Source organism: Acromyrmex echinatior, chromosome 19 (genome assembly GCF_024713525.1).
Source record: "Acromyrmex echinatior isolate Ae372 chromosome 19, ASM2471352v2, whole genome shotgun sequence".
In the NCBI taxonomy this organism is placed as follows: domain Eukaryota; kingdom Metazoa; phylum Arthropoda; class Insecta; order Hymenoptera; family Formicidae; genus Acromyrmex; species Acromyrmex echinatior.
In genome coordinates this window covers 617,223-639,792 of record NC_141870.1, presented here as the reverse complement: position 1 = coordinate 639,792, position 22,570 = coordinate 617,223, and the positions used below count along the sequence as shown (strand labels likewise).

At 29.1% G+C, this 22,570-nt stretch overlaps 3 protein-coding genes across 5 annotated transcripts; 1 reads left to right on the top strand and 2 right to left on the bottom strand.

Moving 5' to 3' along the window:
- Nucleotides 1-497: 497 nt before the first annotated feature.
- Taldo (transaldolase) lies at nucleotides 498-4,737 on the bottom strand. Its single transcript, XM_011058220.2, has 6 exons — nucleotides 4,529-4,737; nucleotides 2,573-2,696; nucleotides 1,648-1,887; nucleotides 1,439-1,564; nucleotides 1,240-1,376; nucleotides 498-1,095 (listed from the first exon to the last, which is right to left on the bottom strand). Exons 1-6 carry the CDS (start codon nucleotides 4,623-4,625, stop codon nucleotides 806-808), a joined length of 1,014 nt encoding a protein of 337 aa, XP_011056522.1. The 5' UTR covers nucleotides 4,626-4,737; the 3' UTR covers nucleotides 498-805.
- A 571-nt stretch (nucleotides 4,738-5,308) lies between these two features.
- Nucleotides 5,309-9,628, bottom strand: Ugalt (UDP-galactose transporter). Of its 3 annotated transcripts, none has more exons than XM_011058218.2 (6): nucleotides 9,385-9,628; nucleotides 8,522-8,639; nucleotides 7,872-7,953; nucleotides 7,627-7,746; nucleotides 7,311-7,525; nucleotides 5,309-6,520 (listed from the first exon to the last, which is right to left on the bottom strand). In XM_011058218.2, exons 3-6 carry the CDS (start codon nucleotides 7,888-7,890, stop codon nucleotides 5,873-5,875), a joined length of 1,002 nt encoding a protein of 333 aa, XP_011056520.1. In that variant the 5' UTR covers nucleotides 7,891-7,953; nucleotides 8,522-8,639; nucleotides 9,385-9,628; the 3' UTR covers nucleotides 5,309-5,872. The 3 variants fall into 3 exon arrangements, with proteins under 3 accessions (XP_011056520.1, XP_011056521.1, XP_087272018.1); XM_011058219.2 differs by having other exon boundaries at nucleotides 9,250-9,387; XM_087415892.1 differs by lacking the exons at nucleotides 7,872-7,953; nucleotides 8,522-8,639; nucleotides 9,385-9,628 and having other exon boundaries at nucleotides 7,311-7,551.
- A 441-nt stretch (nucleotides 9,629-10,069) lies between these two features.
- cnk (connector enhancer of ksr) lies at nucleotides 10,070-21,897 on the top strand. Its single transcript, XM_011058216.2, has 12 exons — nucleotides 10,070-10,332; nucleotides 11,602-12,191; nucleotides 12,989-13,099; nucleotides 13,187-13,434; nucleotides 15,621-18,064; nucleotides 18,256-18,385; nucleotides 18,467-18,964; nucleotides 19,664-19,801; nucleotides 19,898-20,511; nucleotides 20,662-21,060; nucleotides 21,148-21,377; nucleotides 21,641-21,897. Exons 1-12 carry the CDS (start codon nucleotides 10,275-10,277, stop codon nucleotides 21,854-21,856), a joined length of 5,676 nt encoding a protein of 1,891 aa, XP_011056518.2. The 5' UTR covers nucleotides 10,070-10,274; the 3' UTR covers nucleotides 21,857-21,897.
- Nucleotides 21,898-22,570: the final 673 nt, after the last annotated feature.

The following is a 22,570-nucleotide window of genomic DNA, read 5'->3' as shown; positions in this document are numbered from 1 at the left end:
ATCAAATTATAGTCCTAAATAGTAGCGCGATATTCAAATACAGTGATTTGTAATTCTATATATCTATGTTATTTCTGTCGCGTACATATTTTGTTTCTGATGAATAGATAATAAAGTAATAGCGCAAAAACGCAAGGCCATATGCCATATTTAATTTTTTATACTTTATAGCATAGATTGATGCCGTCAAATATTCTGCTTCTTAAATTCTTTATAAAAAAATTAAAATACAATTTAAAATAATGTAATAATGTAACCTATTTATTCAACCATTTTAGAGTTTAGTAAATAATTTTTCAACGTTTTAAACAATCCACGAACACGAAAAAGAAATTTCCGCCAGAGATCTTCGACCGCAGTTATGCCTATTCGACTCTGACTCAGCGGATGACTGCGACAATCAGTTTTTTAAGCTCATTATTCAATTATATATATTATATATATATATACTTGTATGTGTGTGTATAATTGAATTTGGATCGCATATTTAATAAACGTTTTTCTCCCATTTTTTTCTTTTATATTTATTTTACATTTATATTTGCATTTTACAATACAAATCTTGCACTTCTAAAAATATATAATTTTTAATGAAAAATATATAATGTTCCTTCGAGTTCATTCTTTTTTTACATTTTTACATTTTTTATACACAAGTTAATTATTAAAAAATAATTATATTTTACAAATATGTGAATAATAATATGAATGTCTGTATATTCGGTATTATTTTCTTGTAAATTATTATGTCACTTTACATATATAAATACATATGTAAATACATCATCGAGATCTGCTATCATCTTTATTCTATCGATTTAATGGACAGAATTTTTTCTTGTAATAATTTCTCAAGCTTGCGCACATCAACGGTAAATTTGCGAATGCCTTCGCACAACTTATCGGTTGCCATTTGATCTTCATTTAAAAGCCATCTAAACTCAGCTTCATCTAAGCTAATTTTTTGAAGATCGCACTTCTTCGCTGATTCTACACTCAAAACTTTGTGTACAACCTCGTTGCTCTTTTCCAATTCTTCCAATAAGTTAGGACTTATGGTAAGAAAATCACAACCGGCGAGTCTTTTAATTTCACCTAATTATCAGAATGTTTAAGTTAAAATAATAAATAATATGATATACATATATATGTATATATAAATGTATGTATAAATAATTATGTATGTATAAATATGTATAAATAATTTATAATTATGTGAATATGGGTCAAAATATTTACCAACGTTCCTGAATGAGGCACCCATTACAACCGTTTTATAACCGAACTTCTTATAATAATTGTAAATTTGTGTTACAGAAATAACGCCTGGATCCTCTTTTGCTTCATAAGATTTTTTATCTGTATTTGCCACGTACCTAAACAATTTTATATTTTTACTCTTGTACAAATGTATAAACAATGAGATTAAAACACTTACCAGTCCAAAATTCGACCAACAAACGGCGAAATAAGAGTAACTCCAGCTTCTGCACAAGCAATGGCTTGAGCAAAAGAGAACAACAATGTCAGATTGCAATGGATTCCATACTTTTCCTCCAATTCTCTAAAAAAAAGTTACCAACTATTAACAGGATATTCATTAATCGAATAGAAGATAAATTTTTTTTAATTTGGTGTCTTATTTACTTTGCCGCTTGAATGCCTTCCCAAGTCGATGCAAGCTTAATCAAGATGCGTTCTTTGCTCACTCCAAGTCCTTCATACAAAGCGATTAATCTTTTTGCCTTTTCGATACTGGCTTCCTTATTGAAGGACAATCTGGCATCTACTTCTGTGGAAACTCTTCCAGGAATTATATTTAAAATCTCTTTGCCAAATAAAACACATATGATATCAAGAGCTGCTTCAACTTGCTCAGTCAAAGTACTGGAAAAGAAAATCTCTACGTTAATACTCAAAAGTTAGATCCCCGCGTGCTTGGTAGCGATATTCTCACTTCCGCCAGTGAGAGAAAATATTTGATTGCGGCTGTCTATGGCCGTATTATGCGGAAAAAATATATGTATAAACTAACGCAGTTTATTACAATTTTCCTTCGATTCACATGACAAATTGACAAATATTTAAAAACTGTATTCTTTTCACAGCTCTTTTTTAAATTAAACGGAAAAAATATGATTTTTTTTCCGTTTAATTTAAAAAATTTCGCAATTTTCGTTTCATGTTTCTCCATCATATGCTTACTTTTTAACATATCAACATATCACTACTAGTTATTTAAATCCCTGATTTAAAAGTAAACGCGACATTTTAATAAACTTTGTGTAGATGACACATATAAAAAGTGCTCGTTTTGTTGATAGCTCAGTATTGAAATGATCAATCTCATTGTAATTGCACAAGAAATTATCGTCTTCTAGTACAATGCAGTTTCAAAAAATTTCAAAAAAAATGTCATTCTGATCGTTTTCAATTCATGAGTATCTTACCTTAAAGTATCATGCACGATTATCAATATATTAAATTTATTTAAATATGCTTTAATAACATTGCACGAAGGCTGATAGCTTAACGATAAGTTAATCATAACATAATAAATATATATACTTACGATCCAGATTTTTTGCCATATGCTACAGCTTTCTCAATTAAATGAGCGTATTTCTTTTGATTAGCGGCAGCGAGAATCAAAGAGGGATTTGTCGTTGCATCTGTAGGCTTAAATTGCTCCATAGCTATCGTGAGAGTAACAATGTAATATTGTTAAAATATAATATTAATAACATTAATGTTTATTGTTTGCAATATTAATAATTATTTTCATTTTGTTTTCATCGTTTTATATTCACATTTTAAAAATATCCGTTTATTTATTCATTAACAATTTGTTGAAATGCTCCTATTTAATGTATCTATCAAGGGTAAAAGAGTGATAAACATTCCACTCTTTAAAGGTTACTGTTCAACATACAACAAGCAAAGGTCATGGTATATATTTCGCGTATACACTGATATCATTTTATCAGTTGGATACAGATCAGTCAACATCGTTTTCGGAAGATCCATGGAAAGTTGCGATAAAAATTTCAAATATACAAGAAATAAAATAAACTCGTGTATTTAGATAAATCAAGAATGTGTTACCATTAATGAAATTATTGTAACATCACTTTATCATCAAAAAAGGCGAGATGATTAGACGCGAGAAAAATTTTCTTAATTTTCAAATAATTCAGCTAACGCATCCATATAGACACATGTATTATTAACGAGTTTCTTTTAAACAAAATCACATTGATAAAAATGTGCATATACTGAATAAGGCATTTAAATTGAAATATTTGAATATTTTACACACATACAAACACACACACACACACACACACACACACACATAATACTTGAATATCTTATATAACGTTAATGTACATATAAAGCGTGAAAAATTTCCTTTATCGAATATAATGTTTTTTATTCATATCTAATCTCATCATTCAATCAATATTTTGAAGAGGAACTTTAAAAAAAATGTTCCAAAAGTTACATAGTTTGAAGATATAGTAAAATCAATTATCGAAAAAAAAAACAATTTTTCAAGGTCACATAAAAGTCATCGCCGTTTTTTTAAATAGAATGTAATTTTTCTTTTAGATAATATAATTTTTTAACATTATTCTTCAAGTATAAAAAAATATTAATATTTTATGAGATATTTTTTATTCTTGCTTTACAGATTGCACTACAACCTTCCTTTTCATCAAATATCAAATATTGGGTCATCTAAAAAGTATCCGCGGTTTTTTGTCACTAGATGGTGTTGATGGTCAACACATCTAGTGACAAAAAACGCGGATACTTTTTAGATGACCCAATATATATTTATTCCATTTAAGTTCCAAAAGTACACTTTATTCTGGTACCAAAAAAAATCATATCATTGGTATAAATCATAATCTGGTATAAAAAAAATCATACAATTCTATTTTAAAAAATGGCTTTGAAAAATCAAATTTTTCAATTCTTTCTTCGATTTTTTATCATTACTTATCTCCCTTCAGACAATATAATTTTTGTCTAGAACATTTTTTTCTAAAATTAATGATTTCTTTTCGAGATATTCAAATGTCTACCATATATAGGAGGTCCCTCCATATATAGGAAGTCTTAAAAGTGGCGCAAGTTTTAATATTTAGTAGTAGTGCCATAACAATCAATACTCAAATTAGACAACGGGAACCAAAAAAATTACAAATCGTATAATAATGATTAAACATAATGATTTTAAGATAACCATGATAATATATCTTAAAGTGCTTATAATTATAGCTGAACTAGTATACGTACTCTTTAGAACTTAAAGTGGAATAAATACATGTTTGATATTTGCCGAGAAAAAAAATTGTAGGGCAAGAACAGAGAACAAACTTATGATTCGAAGAGGTCACGTGGGACGCATTCGAAAAAAGTGTAAGTGTTGCAAGATCTCCCTCCTCTCGACACCTTTACGCTGACGTATTACAAATTACAAGTATTTGTCATCGTTACTAACCGAATTCGAATTTATTACCTTGAAAATCGCCAGTATCGGCGACAATCGTAGTGAGGTCTTTCAGCTGGTTTAACGAACTCATGGTCTTCGTTTTCTTTGACTGAGGCTCGCTCATGGTTGCCGTAGGTATTTATGCGTACGCGTAGAGATCAGCAGAGATGAAAAATTTTGATGTCTCACTCACGCAAATGCTCCGTAACCACTGATATCAGTGATATCTCATCGTATCGTATCTACGACACATCCATTGAACGCGGCGATTGGCTGTTCGATAGAGAATTTTCGAAAACCCAAGATTCATATTCTCGACGCTCAATCAGCACGTTCGAAAAAAAGAAACCTGTCCAATGAAATATCGGCTGAATCTCGATAGTAGGTTGGCCAACCGTGCGAAAATAAAATTTATAAATGCGCGCGCAATATAAAGATTTTTTAATCCAAAATTTTGCGCGAGATAACTGAAACAAACAACTGAAACTGTTAATTATAACTGATTTGTATCAACACAAAAATAAATAATCTATATAAGTACATTAATGTAATTTAATTGATAAACCGCGACAAGTTAATTAAAAAAAATTTGATCTAATTATGTAATCATGAAATATCATGAAATAATTATAGAGATTGAAATATTATAAATTTCTTTTGTAGAATATGACGTAAAACTTGCACCATGTTTAAACTTAATTTTCATACAAATATAGTTTTATTTCATGATTTGACAAATATTTTAAAAGTTGGAAGCTTATTTTCTAGAAAAAAAAAAAACGATATTATTATGTATACATAAGAAAATTTTCGTAAAAATTGTATTTATTAAAGTCTATTTAAATTAAGTACATAGTGTGAATACAACTTACTGACCTATATCAATACATTTCAATTGAAATGGAAGTTATATAAAAATAAATATGAGTATATAATGTTATTATATTCATAACACAAAGGTAAATAATTTCATTTAATATCTCTATATATGTTTTGTTTGCCATTCTTAATTTTTTCATCTTGACTATCATAAATAATTCAGAATGAAAATCGGATATAAAAACGTGATTGCACTCGTGACTTTCATATACATATACAACGTGATAATTCTCTCATCCTTTTTTAAAACAAAAAGCTTACGATTGATTGCACCATTTTTTTTCAAAAATAGCATTTTCTAAGTCTATAAATATAATCTTTTTTGTTCTATTTAAATGCATCAATTATTTTAATTATTGCATTTAAATTATTTCTATCTTTAAGTAGATAAGTATTTAAAAGTCCATGTATCAATTCAATATTAACTACTAATAAAAATTTAAGACTTAAGTCGAGCACTACCTCGTTAAAAATATTTATATTTCGCTATTATCAGACTTTCTCAGCAGATGTATGTTTATCGAGGGATACAGTTTTCGGTTGGTGGCTATAAAGGAAAATCGAACAGATGACAAGGAATGCACCCAAAGTAAACTGAAACGACAAGTGAAAGTCGAATAGATAAACGGAAGCTATACAAGAAATTATAATAGCTAAAGACGTAGCGAATCCTTTCAATATGTTATCGGCGTATTTGACTACCATAGCTACAATCAGTCCACCACCCGCTTGTAGGACCACTAGATAGCAAATGAACAAATCATAACCGAAAAAGAAGCCCTGCTTGCGTATAATACTACTGTCTTGTAAAAAACATGTGCTTAGGCCGAATGGTATAGATAACACACTCAATTGCACGTTTCGCATCCACACGGAAATGTCGGAGCCCTTGAGAATCTTCTCGAAATAAATTCCGGCAAAGCCAGAGAGAAAACACGCGCTTAAAGCGGCAGAAAAACCCAACCAGTGGTTTTGTTCAATACCCGAAGGTAACTGTGCTTTTACAGTTTGTGCCAATTGTACCAGAACCACTCCAATAACCAAGAGTACAAGAGCACCCCACTGGGTAGTGTGTAAAGATCTACGTAATATCGTCACTGCGAAGAAAGCTGTCGTCAAAATTTTCAACTGATACGTGACCTGAAAATATATTTATTTCAAATATATTATAAATATATTATATTTCTACACACAACATGCACACATATATAGAAGAGTGCCGATATGTAAAAGAAATTATATCCACAAATAAAAAAATGTAAAATATTTTGAAATCTCTGAATCCCTTTGTTTCTTGGTTATGAATTGAACGTTTTAAAAATGCTACAAATCTTATAAAATCAAGAGAAAAAGTAAGTCAAGTTGCAGAAAAAGTTAAATACTATTTAACCAACTTAGATTTATTCATATTTTAATTTTAATTTTTTTTTATAATTTTTTTATAAATATTTCTTTTGGTCAATATTTTATTTTTATTTAAATTTGAAAAATAAAAAAATTAAAAAAAAATTTTTTTTCAATAAATATCTAAATGTTGTGTTTTGTAATGTGTCACTTCTTTTTAATATTAAAATGATAATAAAAATGCTTTAAAATCAAAAAATGCTAAAAATTCTGTTTAATTCAATAGTAACTATTTCTGCAGTTATGAAAAAAAAAATAAATGATGGACACTTCAATTTCAAAATCAATTAAATCTTTCCTCCAACTGCAAAACCATTCAAGGGCATTTTAATAAATAGAAATTTCTTATGCTAGCTTGAATGAGAAAAATTTTTTCATTTAAAAAAATTTCAAGTGCAGCTAACGACTTTTTCATATATAAATAACCAATCGATTATTCATATTAATAAATATTTATTAATTCATATTAATTGTTATTCTTCTACATCTTTTAGAAGTAGACAAAACATTTAGTGATATGTCTTACCTGATGCGTAGCTGCATCTAAATTAGATGCAGAAACATAAAGTAAATTATTTTGAATAATGTACAGAAGGGATGGCACACAAACTTTCAAAGTGTCGATAGGTTGCTTCACGATTGTCGTATGTAATGCTTTATAAAATTTCTCAAAGTTTCCTTCTTCGACATATACTAATATAAGACAGGTAATCAATTTGACTACTTCAGCCATCACAACAGCTAAAAAAAAAAGATGACATAGTTATCTGTGAATGAAATAAGGATTTTCTATATTATGTGAAGATATTAAGATTGACTGTAACACAGTTTATAATATTTACCAGTGGAAGAAAGAAACATGTCTCCTGCTCTGGTACGTGAATATCGCATGCTAAGGCCAACCATAGCATTTTGAACTGTGAGAGTAACTAAACTCACAAACTTTAATGTTTGCCCAGTTCCTATAACATATATCTTCGATGCTTATATGTATGCCAAAGAATATAATGCATAACATTTATATAAATATTCATAATATTTATACAAATATTCAGAATATTTATACAAATATTCATAATATACTAACTTTGCGAAGTCTTGTTCATGTTGGTAATGTCTTTTGAACTTTTTTAAAACTTGGAGATATTTTTTCACAAACTACATTTTTCCTAGAATTATAAAAAATGTCTCAACCTTCTATTAAAAAAAAAAATATATTTCATTACTTTTCTTCTCTCTTACGAAACAATTAGTTTTGATTCTACAATCATGAAAAGAAAGAAAATGTATAATACAATTTACGTATGAAATATTAATTACTATCAAGGTATAAAGGTAATTGTTAAGAATGTAAATAAAAGTGATAAAAAAACAATATGATTTATTTGCAGAAGAAAAAATAAATCAATGAGACAATAAAGAATAATTCGCAATATACATATGACATAATGTTTTACAATACAAAACGTTATTTTCGATTCGTAATATACATTAAGATAAAACAATTAAAATAAAATTGTATAATCCACATTATATTCAATAATATACACATATTGACATTTGTACAGTGACAATCAACCGTGTAAGTTTTAATAAATAAATTAAAAAATTCATATCCTTGTAAAGATCTAGCGAAAAACCGTTAAAAGCTACGATAATTATTACGATAATGGACAAAATAGGGTAATTAGCAATTTTGAATAGCATGCAAAATAATCCTTATCGAAGGCAATATACCTTTCCCGGAATTTTTGTACACGTTGGACTGACACGTTGAACATTCGTACTTCGTAAGAATGCCTAGTTATTTTCCTGTCGACGTCAAAGTTGATTGGCCTTATTCTGGTTTTGTTTTCTACAATATTTTAGGTATTTGTTTAATTTAGCATACACAAACATAAAAATTGATTTAAAGAAATACTAATCGACACGTTTTTTTTTTCGTGAAATTAATGAATTTGGCAGAAAAAAAATGTCTCTGCTCTGTACACCGAAATATCAATTTTTAAAGTTGACGATTGTTGAGGTTAGGAAGTACGTCACAGTCATTCCAATACTACGATGTGAGCAATCATCTTCCATGCTCATGCGCATGCATTTTAGATTTTTCTCGCTATGTATCTATTTGAAAAACACAAATTCTCTGCTTAAAACGTAAATTCTTTGCTTTAAAAAAAAATTATGTAAGAAAATAATTTATTTTTCAGAGAAGCAGAAAATTAGTGTTTCTAAAGCAAAGAATTTGTTTTTAAAGCAGAGAATTCGTATTTATAAAGCAGAGGATTTGTGTGATTCATGCCCATTTCAATCAACGTAGATTAACTTTAATCTCGGTTCAACTTACTTTTCGTCTTTTTCTAATCTTTAGTTAATCTATATTGGTGAAAATGGGCATAAAACAGAGAGAAATAAAAGCAAATATCAGGCAAATATAAGGCAAATACGCATGTAACACATTTCCTAACCTCAATAATCGTTGAATTTATCGATTAATATCTCCACGAAGCAGAGCACTTTTCTGCTAGATCGTTTATTTCACAAAAAAAATGCATTGATTAGTATATTTTTATTCATTTTTGTGTTTATATATAAACAGTTACCCTATTTTACTCCTAACCTATCCAAATCGCGAAAAACGATAAAATAATTGTCTTTATTACAGCAAATCATAATGCATTTCATATTTATATAGCAAATATATAAATTTATACAATTATACGTAATTGACAACAATTATCTTTCAAATGATAACATCTGATCTCTACATAAATTTATAAAACTGAGCCAATCGCACACAATTTACTCCAAAATTATTTATAGCAGTCATTAATACCCGTTTCTATCAATGTAGATTAAAGTTGAATCCTCATATGGACAAATAACGCTTTGATATCGAGCGCTGATTGGTGGAAAATGGATTATGGAGATTAATTTATCCCCTTCATCAATTACAATATTTTAATTTTAGCGCTAAACGTGTATGTGCATTTAATTAATTATTTTTATGCATATTGTTTCAATTTAGTATATCATTCTTTAAATATTGGGTCATCTAAAAAGTATCCGCGGTTTTTTGTCACTAGATGTGTGTTGATAGTCATATATCTAGTGACAAAGTACCGCGAATACTTTTTAGATGATCCAATACAATGTATTGTATATGCATTGCTGAAATATATTGTACAATACAATACAATATATTGATTAAAATACTGTAATTTAATAGAAAGTTACTAGTAAGTGCACGATATAAACTAGGATCTTTGGATGGATCCGGGTGAATTTCTGAACGCAACCTGTTTTGTTAGCGCATTTCCGAACTGATTCGTGTTCATTCGTGTTGCTCGCCATTAACTTATTTTTATATACCTACTTTTGTGGACTATCAAAGCGGATGGGTAATAAGAGCGAGTAAAAATTGGAACAGCCGCGGACGAAGTGTCAGATCCGTAGGAATTTGTTGGTGCTTGAATCAATTTATACTTTTGCAATGGCTTATGTAAATATAGCCGAATGGAAAGCCGATCAAGTGTGCGAGTGGTTGAAAGGTACGACGAAAATATTTAATCAGTCTGACAGTACATCTCCAGTTAGACATGGGAAAATTGGGTCATAAAAATATGTCGGAATTCTATTCAGTATTGCGTATGAAGCTCCATTCTCTCCATTTTGTTTGTACATACGCCTTCCTTTATTTCTATTAACCGTGTTAATTTATAATTAATTTTTATTTTAACTTATAAAAAATTAATTATTGATTAGTATTTTAACAATTTACTCTTTAATGATAATTATATAATGTATGATGTTAATCTGTAACAAATGTTTGATAAAACTTATCACTATTTTTACACTTTATAATCTTTTTTATATATCATTTTATGTACACTTCCAATTATCAGAAATATTGTATAACTGCATACAATCAAAAGTAGCATATTCTATTGATATAATAAGACGATAACTAATTAATAAACAAATTGCTAGTAGTAAAGCAATAGATTGGCAATATATTTGCTCAGATCTTATAGGGCTTTCTACAACTAGTCATTAATAAACTTTCAATAAGCTGTTAGTAATAGATCAAAAGTCAGAAGCAAATTATGAGTGAATAGCATATCATAAGGCAACAATAAGTCAATAATAAGTAACTGTGTAGAGCTAATCAAATCCCATTTCTTATGATGATAAAACTTAAATTATTTTATGAATAAATTTGTCAATATAAAACAAAAATATCTTATTTATATTTAAAAACTATGTACATTCACCTAAATATGAGAAATGCCACTTGACGATCAAAGTTAGGTGTTAAATCAATATATATATGAATTCTTGAAATGAATTTGGATTGCAGACTTTCAACACAATCTATCTAAAATATTAATAATTTCTTTAAATTTAATTACATGTATCTTAAATCCTGTAAAGAACTTATTGCGAAAAATATTACCTCAGCTGGGAGACAAACCTGGATCTCTAACATTTTATGCGAGCGTTCTAAGTCTTTAGATCAGCAATAATACATTGACTGTTGCAAAGAATATTGCTGAGTCCTTGGTGGTCTAAAAGCTTAATACACTTACACAGAATGCTAGAGATTAGGTTTGTCTTACTCGACCAAAGTAATATTTTTCACAATAAATACTATGTATCTTTTAAAATCCCACAAGAATTTATGGTTAAATCTAATCGTAGAACAAAGTAAGATGCTGCTTGAACCTGACGTTTCAATTTGAATATTAAATAATGTCATAAATAATTACTATTGTAAGTATGCAGGAATGTTATCATGAGTTCATTATTTTATGTTATAGGTTTGGATAATACTATACATCCCTATATTCATAGTTTTCTAAATCATGATGTCAACGGGCAACAATTATTAAATATACAATCGCAAGATTTAGAACGTTTGGGTGTAATAAAGCTCGGTCATCAGGAGATTATTCTTAATGCAGTAGAATATCTTAGAAGTTTTCATTACGAACTGGATAAAGAGAATCTGCAGTTGCTGGCATTGCGACTATCGAGCCAAGCACACAGCTTACACAAGGAATTATGTCGGCAAAAAAATTCAGAGTCAGTTAGCACTCAAACATTGTCAGATGTAGCGTCCATTATGATGGTGGTCAAACCTTTGGTGAGATGGATGGATTATTCTCCATTTAATGGACACATAGAATATCATGCTAAAAAAGTTGAATTGATGAAAATATCAATAGAGATGGCTACATGTGCACAAAGAGATAGATTTGCTGAAAAGCCAGTCCAAGAAATTCGAACAACTTGTAGTCAACTAGCAACGTTAGCAGATTATATTATTCAAGATATTGTTGATCCTATGATATTACAGCCTGCAAGTTTAGATTTAGCAACATTAAAAAAGAAATCCAGCGATGATTTAGTACGTTTTTTTATAATCTAACAATTTTTCAATTATCTCATGTTCAATTCTCAGAATATTATACGAAAAATATTAATTATATGTCATGTTGATTTAATTTTATCAGGGATGCCTGTGATTTTCAATTGTATTTTATGCCTAACGCGTTATTTATAACGCTGTTTACCATTACCATTATTTTTTCTGTTTGTAACAATACCGGTAACGTAATTTTTGCAGTAACGATAATGAATTTGAATGAAAGGAATAATTATTATTTATATTAATAACCGTTATTTTAATTCTTTATTATTTTTATATCTTATTCAATAGATTGCATTACTTTTGATTGGATAGAAATATTTTATTTAAATAGAAATTTAAATATTATTAATACAAAATGTTTTAAGCTTTATATTTTAGGCTGCTTCGATAGTCACTAATACTGATAATCTGTGGTATATGTTTGACGTAAACTATACATTTTTAATATTGAAATGCATTCTTAATAATAATATAATTGTTAAAAAATAACATTTAATAAACACTTTTAATAACATTTGCATTTGTGAATTATAATCTAAATTTCTAAAAATAAGTAATTATATCTTTACCTTCTTAGAGGATATATATTGTTATATATTGTCTAATAATTTAAAAAACACCATTTTTTTAAATCAATATGATTGCTGCTTCCTGATAACATTTTCTTTATATGTAATCAGAATATTTTTTTAATTATATAATTTTTACAAATGCATATATTATACTATATACAAGTATAATTTGTTTAATTATTAGAATATTATTTCTTTTAGGGTTTTTATATTTTACCATCTTTTCATGGAGTACATCAAATAACTGAAATTAAACTTGGATCTGCCGCACATCAATCTGGCAAAATGATGGAAGGTGATCAGATAGTTCAAGTAATGTCTTATATTTATGTACTTCTTATATATTATAAATTTTGACAAATTATATAATTCTAAAATGTATCTAAATCTCTGTACTAGGTGAATTATCAAACGGTAGTTGGTTGGGAGAGAAAAAATTTGCTTGAATTATTTCGTGAAAGTCCAGCAGAAATGCTTTTGACTATAAAACGTAGGCCAAGACATGCTAAAGTTTATGGCAAAATTTACATAAAACCATATAAACTTCCATGTAACAGAAATACTTCTTATACAACACAAGGACGTAGTCTTCCATCGCCTAGACCAGAATTATTAACAATACCTGACTTTGCAATGCCATCACCTAGGTAAGTTACCTTTCTATATGCACCTTTATTATTTGTGGTCCTGCTAATATTCTTTCTTATCTGATAACATGTGCGTATATACAAAGTATTCCGGAAAAGGTGAGCAATTTCTCAAGAATATACAGATGAAAATAACTCTATAAGTTCCTATATAAAACTTTTTTTCTTTGATATATTATTGAAATATTCATTTTTCAAATTAAGATTTAACATTTTTTAAAAATAACTTTTATACTGTTCTCTAGGTACTAATAATTTGTAATGATTAGGGTGCGGAAGTTTGGGCACGATTATCGGATACCGGATATCCGGCGTCACATTTTTTTCGAATATTCAATATCTGGTAGAGCAATTATTCGGCCGGATGTTTTCCCGAATATCCTATCGGATATCTGGAAAATGGCTTTCAAAAAAAACAGCAAGAGAAAAGTAGCGATATTAATTTTTTTTTGTCTTTCCAACGTGAACAGAAAAAGAGGAAAGAGAGATGAACTGTACAAGAAATTCTGCTGAAAAGAATAAATTTCTACATTAATGACGCAGACGATCAATATCAAATTTCAACCGGATATATTGCCGGGTACTACTGATATCCGACTATCTGGCCGGACAGTAAAAAAGTACCAGATACCGAGTGTTTCCTGGATATCTGGTGCATCCCTAATAATTGTGCACAAAAACTAAGATTATCTTTTTAATGCGTTTTAGTCCAGCAAAACTGTCCATTAAAAATTATTATGTATACAAACCTTAATATACTGATTTTATTTCTACACACATTCAAAAATCACGTTTTTCGAACTATGGCTTTCATAATATGATCACCTGTCTATTTTATTCTAACACATTTTGACATGAAATATGAAATATTTCATAAACTATTTATTTTTTGATAAATCTTAATACTTTTATACACAGAATAAAGAGATGAATCAATTGGTGTAAAGAAGAAAAACTATTGTGCCAAATTGAAAAGTAAACATAGATTGTAACTAATTATATTTAAACTCTTATTCTCTCAGAAATTGTTACTTAAAATAAAAATATACACTAACTTTTTTTTACTTAATTTTTTAAAAACTTTCTTGCTATAATATTTTAAGTCGCAAATGTTAGGACATCTACCACATAAATGTATGCGCGCAAGCTCGCTCACACATACACATACACACAAAAGATGGGTGATACAGAAAAAAATCTTGTGATATTTCGTATCACAATGTATCGTGAACAGAAATACTGATACATCAAAATATCGATTTGATAATATGCAATTTTGCTGATATCGATATGGATCCGATATTTTTATTTTTAGATACACGCATCAATATGCTTATTGATCATGTATCGATGCGCAAAAAATTGATTTTTTTGTAAAAATAATGATTGAAAATTATTTTGATGTTATTTCATCGATCTTTTAAACTATTCTGATCAGAATTTAAAAAAAAATTATGTTATTTTTATTATAACCAGTATATTATAGATATTACATATATAGTACCATTGATGAAAAAAACTATATGTATACATATATTATATTGTATATACATTTATACATTTTATTTTTATTTTATTTACTTTATGATTTTAATCTTATACGTTCTTACAATAATGAATACCTATGATAAATAATAAAAGTTTCAATCCAATCTTAATTCATACTAAACTAACACGCGCTTATACATAATTAACGAACCATGGGGCATTCCGTATTCACGTTTACACGCTGCTTAAGCATAAATTCATCTTTGTTGTCTATCAAATATTAAATAACAAATGATGCTTACAAGTACCGTAAGCATAAAACAGAAGTTTATGCTTACAGCACGCCGTATCGGAAGTTCGATATTCTTATTCAAATATCGAAAGTTAAAATATCCATAGTCAATATCAAAAGACAAAATATCGAGAAAAAAAGTTCAAAAATATTTAAAATATCACCCATTCTTAATGCGTCGTCTACAATACAGGAGTAAAAAATAAGAGTAAGAAATTGACCAATCACAGTCGAATGTCAAAAGAATAATCGACTATGATTGTGATCAATTTCTTGCTTCTTACTCCGTGTATTGTAGACGATGCATAATACACACTCTACTCTTTAATATATTACATTTTCTATTTTAAAATTAATTACAAAATTTTTATTTTCATATGTAACAAAAATGTCTTTTGTTATGTAGACATATACCAAAGAAATCCGGTGCAGAGCCAACGAGCATTTTAGATGCAGTTAAAATGTTGGATACAATGACTACAGATAGTAGTGATTCTGATAGCGAAGCAGAAACGCCACTTTACGCTAAACGGAGAAACTTAGTCCAAAGGCGAGCCACAATAACCGGTGCCAGTCCTACATCCAAACATGGTATTAATCTCGAACGATTTTGGAAGGAGTTGAAATTAGAGCACAATGCGGCTGTTCAATTGCGTGATAAAGCAGCATCTTGCGCCCATGGTTTGGATAATGTACCAATGGTAAATATACGGCCTCAAACGTGTTTAGGATTAGAATCGGCGAAAAAGAAGAACAATACTAATGAGCAAACGAATAAAAAAGTGCAATTTGAGGAAAAATTGACTGATGTTAAAAGCACGCATCCAATTAATACGAAAGAAAAGATTACTCCTATGCAAAACTGTGATGTTGGTGTAAATATTGTAAATAAAGATATTAATATAGAACATTTGCAAGCATTCAGAGATAATGTCATTGATAGCAATAATTTAAATGATACGACTGTGCCTTTAGGTGAATGTAATAATTCTATTAGTGATACATGTAGTATTAATGAAAATAAGCGGAATAATAAAGAAATCGGCTTGCGACACATTGAAAAGCGTGATAAATTAGATAAAGACTATACTACCTCTGTATATGATTTATCACACATTGAGAAATTAGACTTATTTGATCATTGCTTAATCAATAAACCAAATAATAATTTAACAAAAACTAATATTAGTACTGTTGTTGAAAACGTTGATAATAAAAAGTTGAAGGATGCAAGCAGCAAACATAAAGAGCCATCTGCTATAAGATACGATGGTAATGTCGCTCGAAAAATTAGTGACATCGAGAAACAAATCGCGTATGAGAATACAGAAGAACAGATAAGTGCCTTTGGAGTGCCTAAAAGAACAGATCTATATAAAGATAATGAATATATTTCAATAAATGATGTAAATCTTGAAAATAGCACGGAGGAGAAAAATCAAAATCTTGAATATGATATACTGGACGTAAACAATAAGAAATACGATGTCAAAAAATTAAATACTGAATGCGAAATTGTTGTAAACAAAAACCCCAAAACTGTTTATGTCAAACATTCGGCATGCGAGTATCACGAGAATGCTGATTGTGGTACCTCAGAAATATCCAACAGTAAAAATAAATGTAGTAATAATAATAATAATAATAGTAACAATAATAGTAATAATAGTAGTGACAGTAATGATAGCAGTAGTGGTAATAGTAATGATAATATTGGTGGTGGCAATAGTGATAGTAGTAGTAGTAGTAGTAGTAGTAATAGTAGCAGTAATAATAGTAGTAGTAGTAATTATAGTAGCAGCAGCAATAATACTAATAATAGTGCTAGTACTAGTAGTAACATTAGTATTATTAGCAACAACAATAGCATCGAAAGAAACCAAACGTTGCCAAAATGTGATAAAATTTTAGAAACGGTTGATTGTACTTATACAGAATTGCTTGAAAAAAAATTTTCCTCAGTGCTATTAAGAGAGAATAATATCGGTACAATGGTATCACTAAATAATAATACTAAGTCTATCGAAGATGATTCAGTGAATGTTATTCATAACGTTTCGAAGATTAACATAAAGCAACAAACTAAAGAAGCGAAGTCTGCAGATTTGCCTCCGGCACAGGTCACGATACAGTCTTGCCGCTTTATAGAGTTACCAAAGATTCAGTCTATTCGAAAACTTGAGAATAAATCTCACATAACACCCCCAGAACCGCCGCCTCGTAAATATTACACGAACCAAGCAATAACTGATTTGAAATTAAACAATGTTCCACAAACTTTAGAGGATTTGCAAAAACCTCAAGTTCCAGAGAGACTCGGCATTAAACGAGAATTTAAAAAAGTAGATTTAAGTTTATGTGTTAATCATATTAGGAGCAATTCGGATTGTCAAGATAAAAAGGATTCCTCAGATGTGCTTAATTACACAGAAAATTCAATGGACTTTATTGGCGAATCACGAACTGTAAGTTTAAGCGATCAAAAATTTGATCGTTTAAACTTATCTGCTGCTTCGTTGTATAATGAAAATAACGACAAACAATCAAGAGAAGAAAAATGTCCTTTTGAAAAGTATGAAACATTTGTTGAAAAATTCGTTTGCTCGGATCAATCCATAACAGACTGTTATAGGTTTGATCACTCTCACAATGCCGATTGTCCTGATGGTATAACATACTCAAAACAAACATCAGATTTAAAACCAAGATTATCAGAAAAGGATAAAAGTATTGAAAAAAGTGTTGTTAATAAAGCTATGATGGTAGCTAAAAGTATCGGCTTGCATAGTAGTTTAAATAAGTCTAATAATAGTCCAAGAAGCAGTAGAAAACGAAATATGTTATTAGCAAGTAAGTACAATTGATTACTAATTTTTTTCTTATTTAAGATATTTGTTCTGATAACAGTATTAAAAAATTAGGTTTTCTACAATTTATATTCAAAAACATATATATATATATATATATATATATATATATATATATATATATATTCTTAAATTGAATCTTATAATACAAAGAAAATATATTATTCTTGTTAGAGAGGAGGAATGTATCCGTAAGAGATGTTGGTACTAATGATTTAGAAGGATGGTTGACATATCGTAGTAGAGGAGCAGGTGGCGCGTGGGCAAAAGCCTGGTTTGTATTAAAGTGTTCATCGTTGTACAGGTAAAATTGTATAAAACATATGATAAATAAATCATATACATACAACTGATTAAATATACAAATTTATATTTTTGCAATTAGATTTAAACTACAGGACAGTGTAAAAGCTGACTGCTTGATTGTATTAACGGGTTTTACCGTATCCCCGGCTACCGAAATAAAATCAAGAAAGTATTCCTTCAAAGTATACCACACAGGAACAGTGTTTTATTTTGCTGCTGATTCCGAAGACAATTTGATTATGTGGCTGGACGCAGTTAATAAAGGCACTTTAGGAACGGACACTCAAGACCAAAGCGTTGAGCTTTTTAGCGAAACCGATGAGAGCGATAGCGAAAGTCATAAGAATAAATTGAAATGTACACCTCAATCTGACAAAGCAAATCCGGAAAAATTGTTTGGTTCTCTGAAAAAGTCTGCACGAAAAGACACTGGATCGTTTAAGGATCACGAAACCGGTGGTGCGAGCTTGGATCGAAAATATTTGAAATTTCTTAGTGCCAGAAATCAGAATATGCCTGTTCCAACGGCTCAATTTAGAAGTTATAGACGAGTACTTCCTACATCGACACCAAACAAGTAAATATAGAATATTTTAAATTGATATACTTACCATATATAAATGGTTGCACAAACATTTTTAACATATTTTTCTAAATCTTAATATATCCTATGAGACAAAATGGTTTAAGCTCTAACGAATTAAATCAAATAAAAATGCAAATATGAGTCGACATTAGATGAACGTGTGTGTACATCAAATTTATTGTCTAAAAATCCTTTGTTTCGAGTCCTCAGTATAACTGTTAAACAGTAATTATATGTGTCAAGTTAATTATAACATTACATTAGTAAAAATTAATAAACTGCTGTCAAATAGAAGTGCATAGTTAAATAGTAGTTGTGCGTCGTAAAATTGTCTAAAAATAAAATGGTAGGTCGTCAGCAGAAATGAAGTAATAGTGTTATCTTTTTTTTATAATTATAATTCAGATAGCCAAATATAATGAGTTTGCTGACACGTTGTCGAAAATTGTTGTAACAACTAATTTCGTCAAATTCATGACAAAGTAAGACAATGCATTATGTCTGTTACATTGAACTCAATGGAATTCTAACGATGACAACTTGAAGGCAATTTATCATCATCTCTGTGCTATCTGCGACCAACAACAAATTTGATCAAAGTTATCTTTTTTTATAATTAATAGGATCCTTTTAATTTTCTAAAACTAACAATAAAGAGATGTGCAGAAAATGTTTTCGAATGTTTCACAGGAAAGAGGATTGTAATTCAAATTCTCCCGATTTACAAATGACAATTGCTGGTAGTACATTCTATGGCTTGACCACTTCTCAAAATACTACAGATATGTCGAACTCAGACATGAATGATTATCGGCATGCTACAGACAGGTAATTTTTATCTTATACATTTTCTGTATCGCAAAAATATTCCTTATAAATTTAATATCTATTTTAACAACATTAACATATGTAATCTGTTGGTAGAAAATCAGAAAACCTGCAAGAAGAATTCGTGACATCACAACAAGATGAACAACGACGTACTATGATAAACAAATCGATGTCTACGCGTGCGACGCCTTTGCTCAATGATCACGTTCATGTACAGCATAGAAACTTGAATGACAGGATGACATATAACGAGGAAATTAGACAATTAAATGACACATCTTTGAATAATATTAGCAATATTTATGGCAAGACCAGCGATGAAATGCCAAATAACAATATCATGTATGTTCACTCGAAGAACAAGAATGCACATGTACACGCGCCTTGCCAATTCATCAAGGATAATTTTGTTACTACTCGATCTGAAAGCGAAGCGAATTATATACATGATAAATCTCACGGCAAATGCATGACAACTGGAATGAAAAAGGTATGGGATTCATCAAGTTATGCGCAGAAGAGAAGAGTGCAGGAAATTGTGAATATTCAAAAACCGAGACATGATGATTTATTTCATTGGGAAAACATAATAAATCCAAACAAGCAGAATTCTCCAAATCAGAGTGTAGACTACGAACTTAACAAGTATAGACAATCTCCCAATTGTGAAAACAACAAAATGCATGGTTTTTCACCGAGAAATATTGGTATGATAAAGGATTTAATTTATTTATTATACAAAAACTTATTAAAAATGACATTAATCTTAATATCTTGATGGAATTAGTATCTGAATAGTCTTATTAATTAAACGTTATGAGATTTTCTTTAATTAAATCTATTTTTACTTTATATAGGACATTCTGGATCTAGTAATGACCTCGCAAGTCATACATCGTCTGAGACTCAGCAATGCATAAAAAAAGATGCGTCGATTAATCGGAAGAGGAGTTTTAATTTTGCTAATCGTTATGATAATAGTTCTTCCGACAAACACTGGCTAGACTCACTGAAATATAACGACAAGAAAAGCTCAAATTGTGATAAAAACCGTCTGAAGAATGTTGCACAGTATCAACCACCACCAATACCGACATCACCTTTTGAGCAGGAAGAAATGCGTGCTACATTTGAGATGCATTTAGATAAGAACGATCATGTACAGAAAGCGAGTCGCCTGAAAGTTTTATTCGGTACGAAACAGCAAAAACCTTGTACCTTGGAGCTTCCTAAAAATATCCAGAAAACCGTATCAGGTAACTTCTATAGTTTTTAAATAGTTATTAACTTATTGAATATAATATATGTAATGAGTTTTAGCAACAAATTATTTTGAATTCTAGAAACTAGTTCGCCACGATTGTATAAAGCGCTATTTCGGGATAAGCATTGCTCTAATCAATCGCAGCATCCATTATCTACTTGTTCCGGTAGTCCAAACTCTGACGATGAGATCAATCAGTCTCACAGTTCTTTCAACAACAACAATCCTTCCCAGATGTTTATTCAAACCTTGTGTTCGGCCAATTCGGTCAGTGATCCGGATGCAATAACATCTTCTATTAAGTCAAAAGTACGTATAATTAAATCTACTTTTTTATTTAATGCATAAACGACTTACATGATTAATTGAAAGTAATGAGAGCAACGCAAAAAAAATGAAATAATATGAAATACAGAAAATATATTGAAAAAGAATATGACAAAATTTAGTTGAACGTAAGAAATTATATTACTCTTTATCTTTTTTTAAAAATAATTCTTTAATATTTTAAGTTTATATTAACAATAATTAATAGTAAAAAATATTCACCAAATAATTTAATTTTGTTTCAGTACGACAGTGGATATTCATCCAACTATAAAGGCTTTCTAAATTCTAGAAAGAACTTGGTACCTGCAGTATTACCATACATACCGCCACCAACATCTCCACCACCTGATTATCCTGGTTTAGAATATCCACCAGTATTTGAACCTGGAACTTACTCTCTTTCGGATACATCATTGCTACGCAGTCGTAACAAAAGTAGTCAAAACACAGGCCAATAACAAAAACCAAATTTATCTTTTTAAGCAACCAAAGAAAACAATTTCCTTTATATCGACAGATTATTAATATAGAGATAGAATTTAATGTAATAGAAAGTTAGTATTCTAAAATAATCTCGTTCATCTCATATCCACAATATATTAAATATATTTATATAATTATATCGAAATTGTAGAACTATTTTTTTTCTAAGCTATATATTAAAGGTGAAATATATTTTACAAATCAAATCGAATATGATACGGAAGACTGAATTAAATGTTATCTAACATCATCTATTTGAGATTTGTCTGTTTCAAAAATATTTTATATATTTCGGGAAAATCATGTAAAAATATTAGTATTATCCTTGTTAAATACATTTTAATAATTCATTGAGATTCTTAAAGCAATTTAAAAGTCTATTATGTATAAAATAACTAATATATTTTTTTAATCGCTTATATTATTAATAAAGATAATAATTTTGTGAGTATACTTGTATGCATGTGTACATAGCGTATGCGAAAATATATTGCATGTGCGTACGCATTATAATAGCAATATTTTAATATTGCATAATTTAATTAGTAATAATATTGTTATTGATAAGCTATATTTATAAGATCATATGCAGTGTATCATAATCTTGTTTATTACTATGGAAAATTACTTTTAACATTTTCATAAATAACCTTTTATGATAAATAAAAAACTCAATTTGTACATTTGTG

Coding starts and splice junctions, on each gene's coding strand:
- Taldo (XM_011058220.2), bottom strand. CDS start 4,625: ATGAGCGAGCCTCAGTCAAAGAAAACGAAGACCATGAGTTCGTTAAAC. Junction 1,377..1,438: donor GTTGGTCGAATTTTGGACTG/GTAAGTGTTTTA, acceptor AAAATTGTTTAG/GTACGTGGCAAATACAGATA. Junction 1,096..1,239: donor TGCCTCATTCAGGAACGTTG/GTAAATATTTTG, acceptor TCTGATAATTAG/GTGAAATTAAAAGACTCGCC.
- cnk (XM_011058216.2), top strand. CDS start 10,275: ATGGCTTATGTAAATATAGCCGAATGGAAAGCCGATCAAGTGTGCGAG. Junction 10,333..11,601: donor AGTGTGCGAGTGGTTGAAAG/GTACGACGAAAA, acceptor TTTATGTTATAG/GTTTGGATAATACTATACAT. Junction 12,192..12,988: donor AGAAATCCAGCGATGATTTA/GTACGTTTTTTT, acceptor TATTTCTTTTAG/GGTTTTTATATTTTACCATC.
- Ugalt (XM_011058218.2), bottom strand. Junction 7,526..7,626: donor CATGTTTCTTTCTTCCACTG/GTAAATATTATA, acceptor TTTTTTTTTTAG/CTGTTGTGATGGCTGAAGTA. Junction 6,521..7,310: donor TAGATGCAGCTACGCATCAG/GTAAGACATATC, acceptor ATATATTTTCAG/GTCACGTATCAGTTGAAAAT.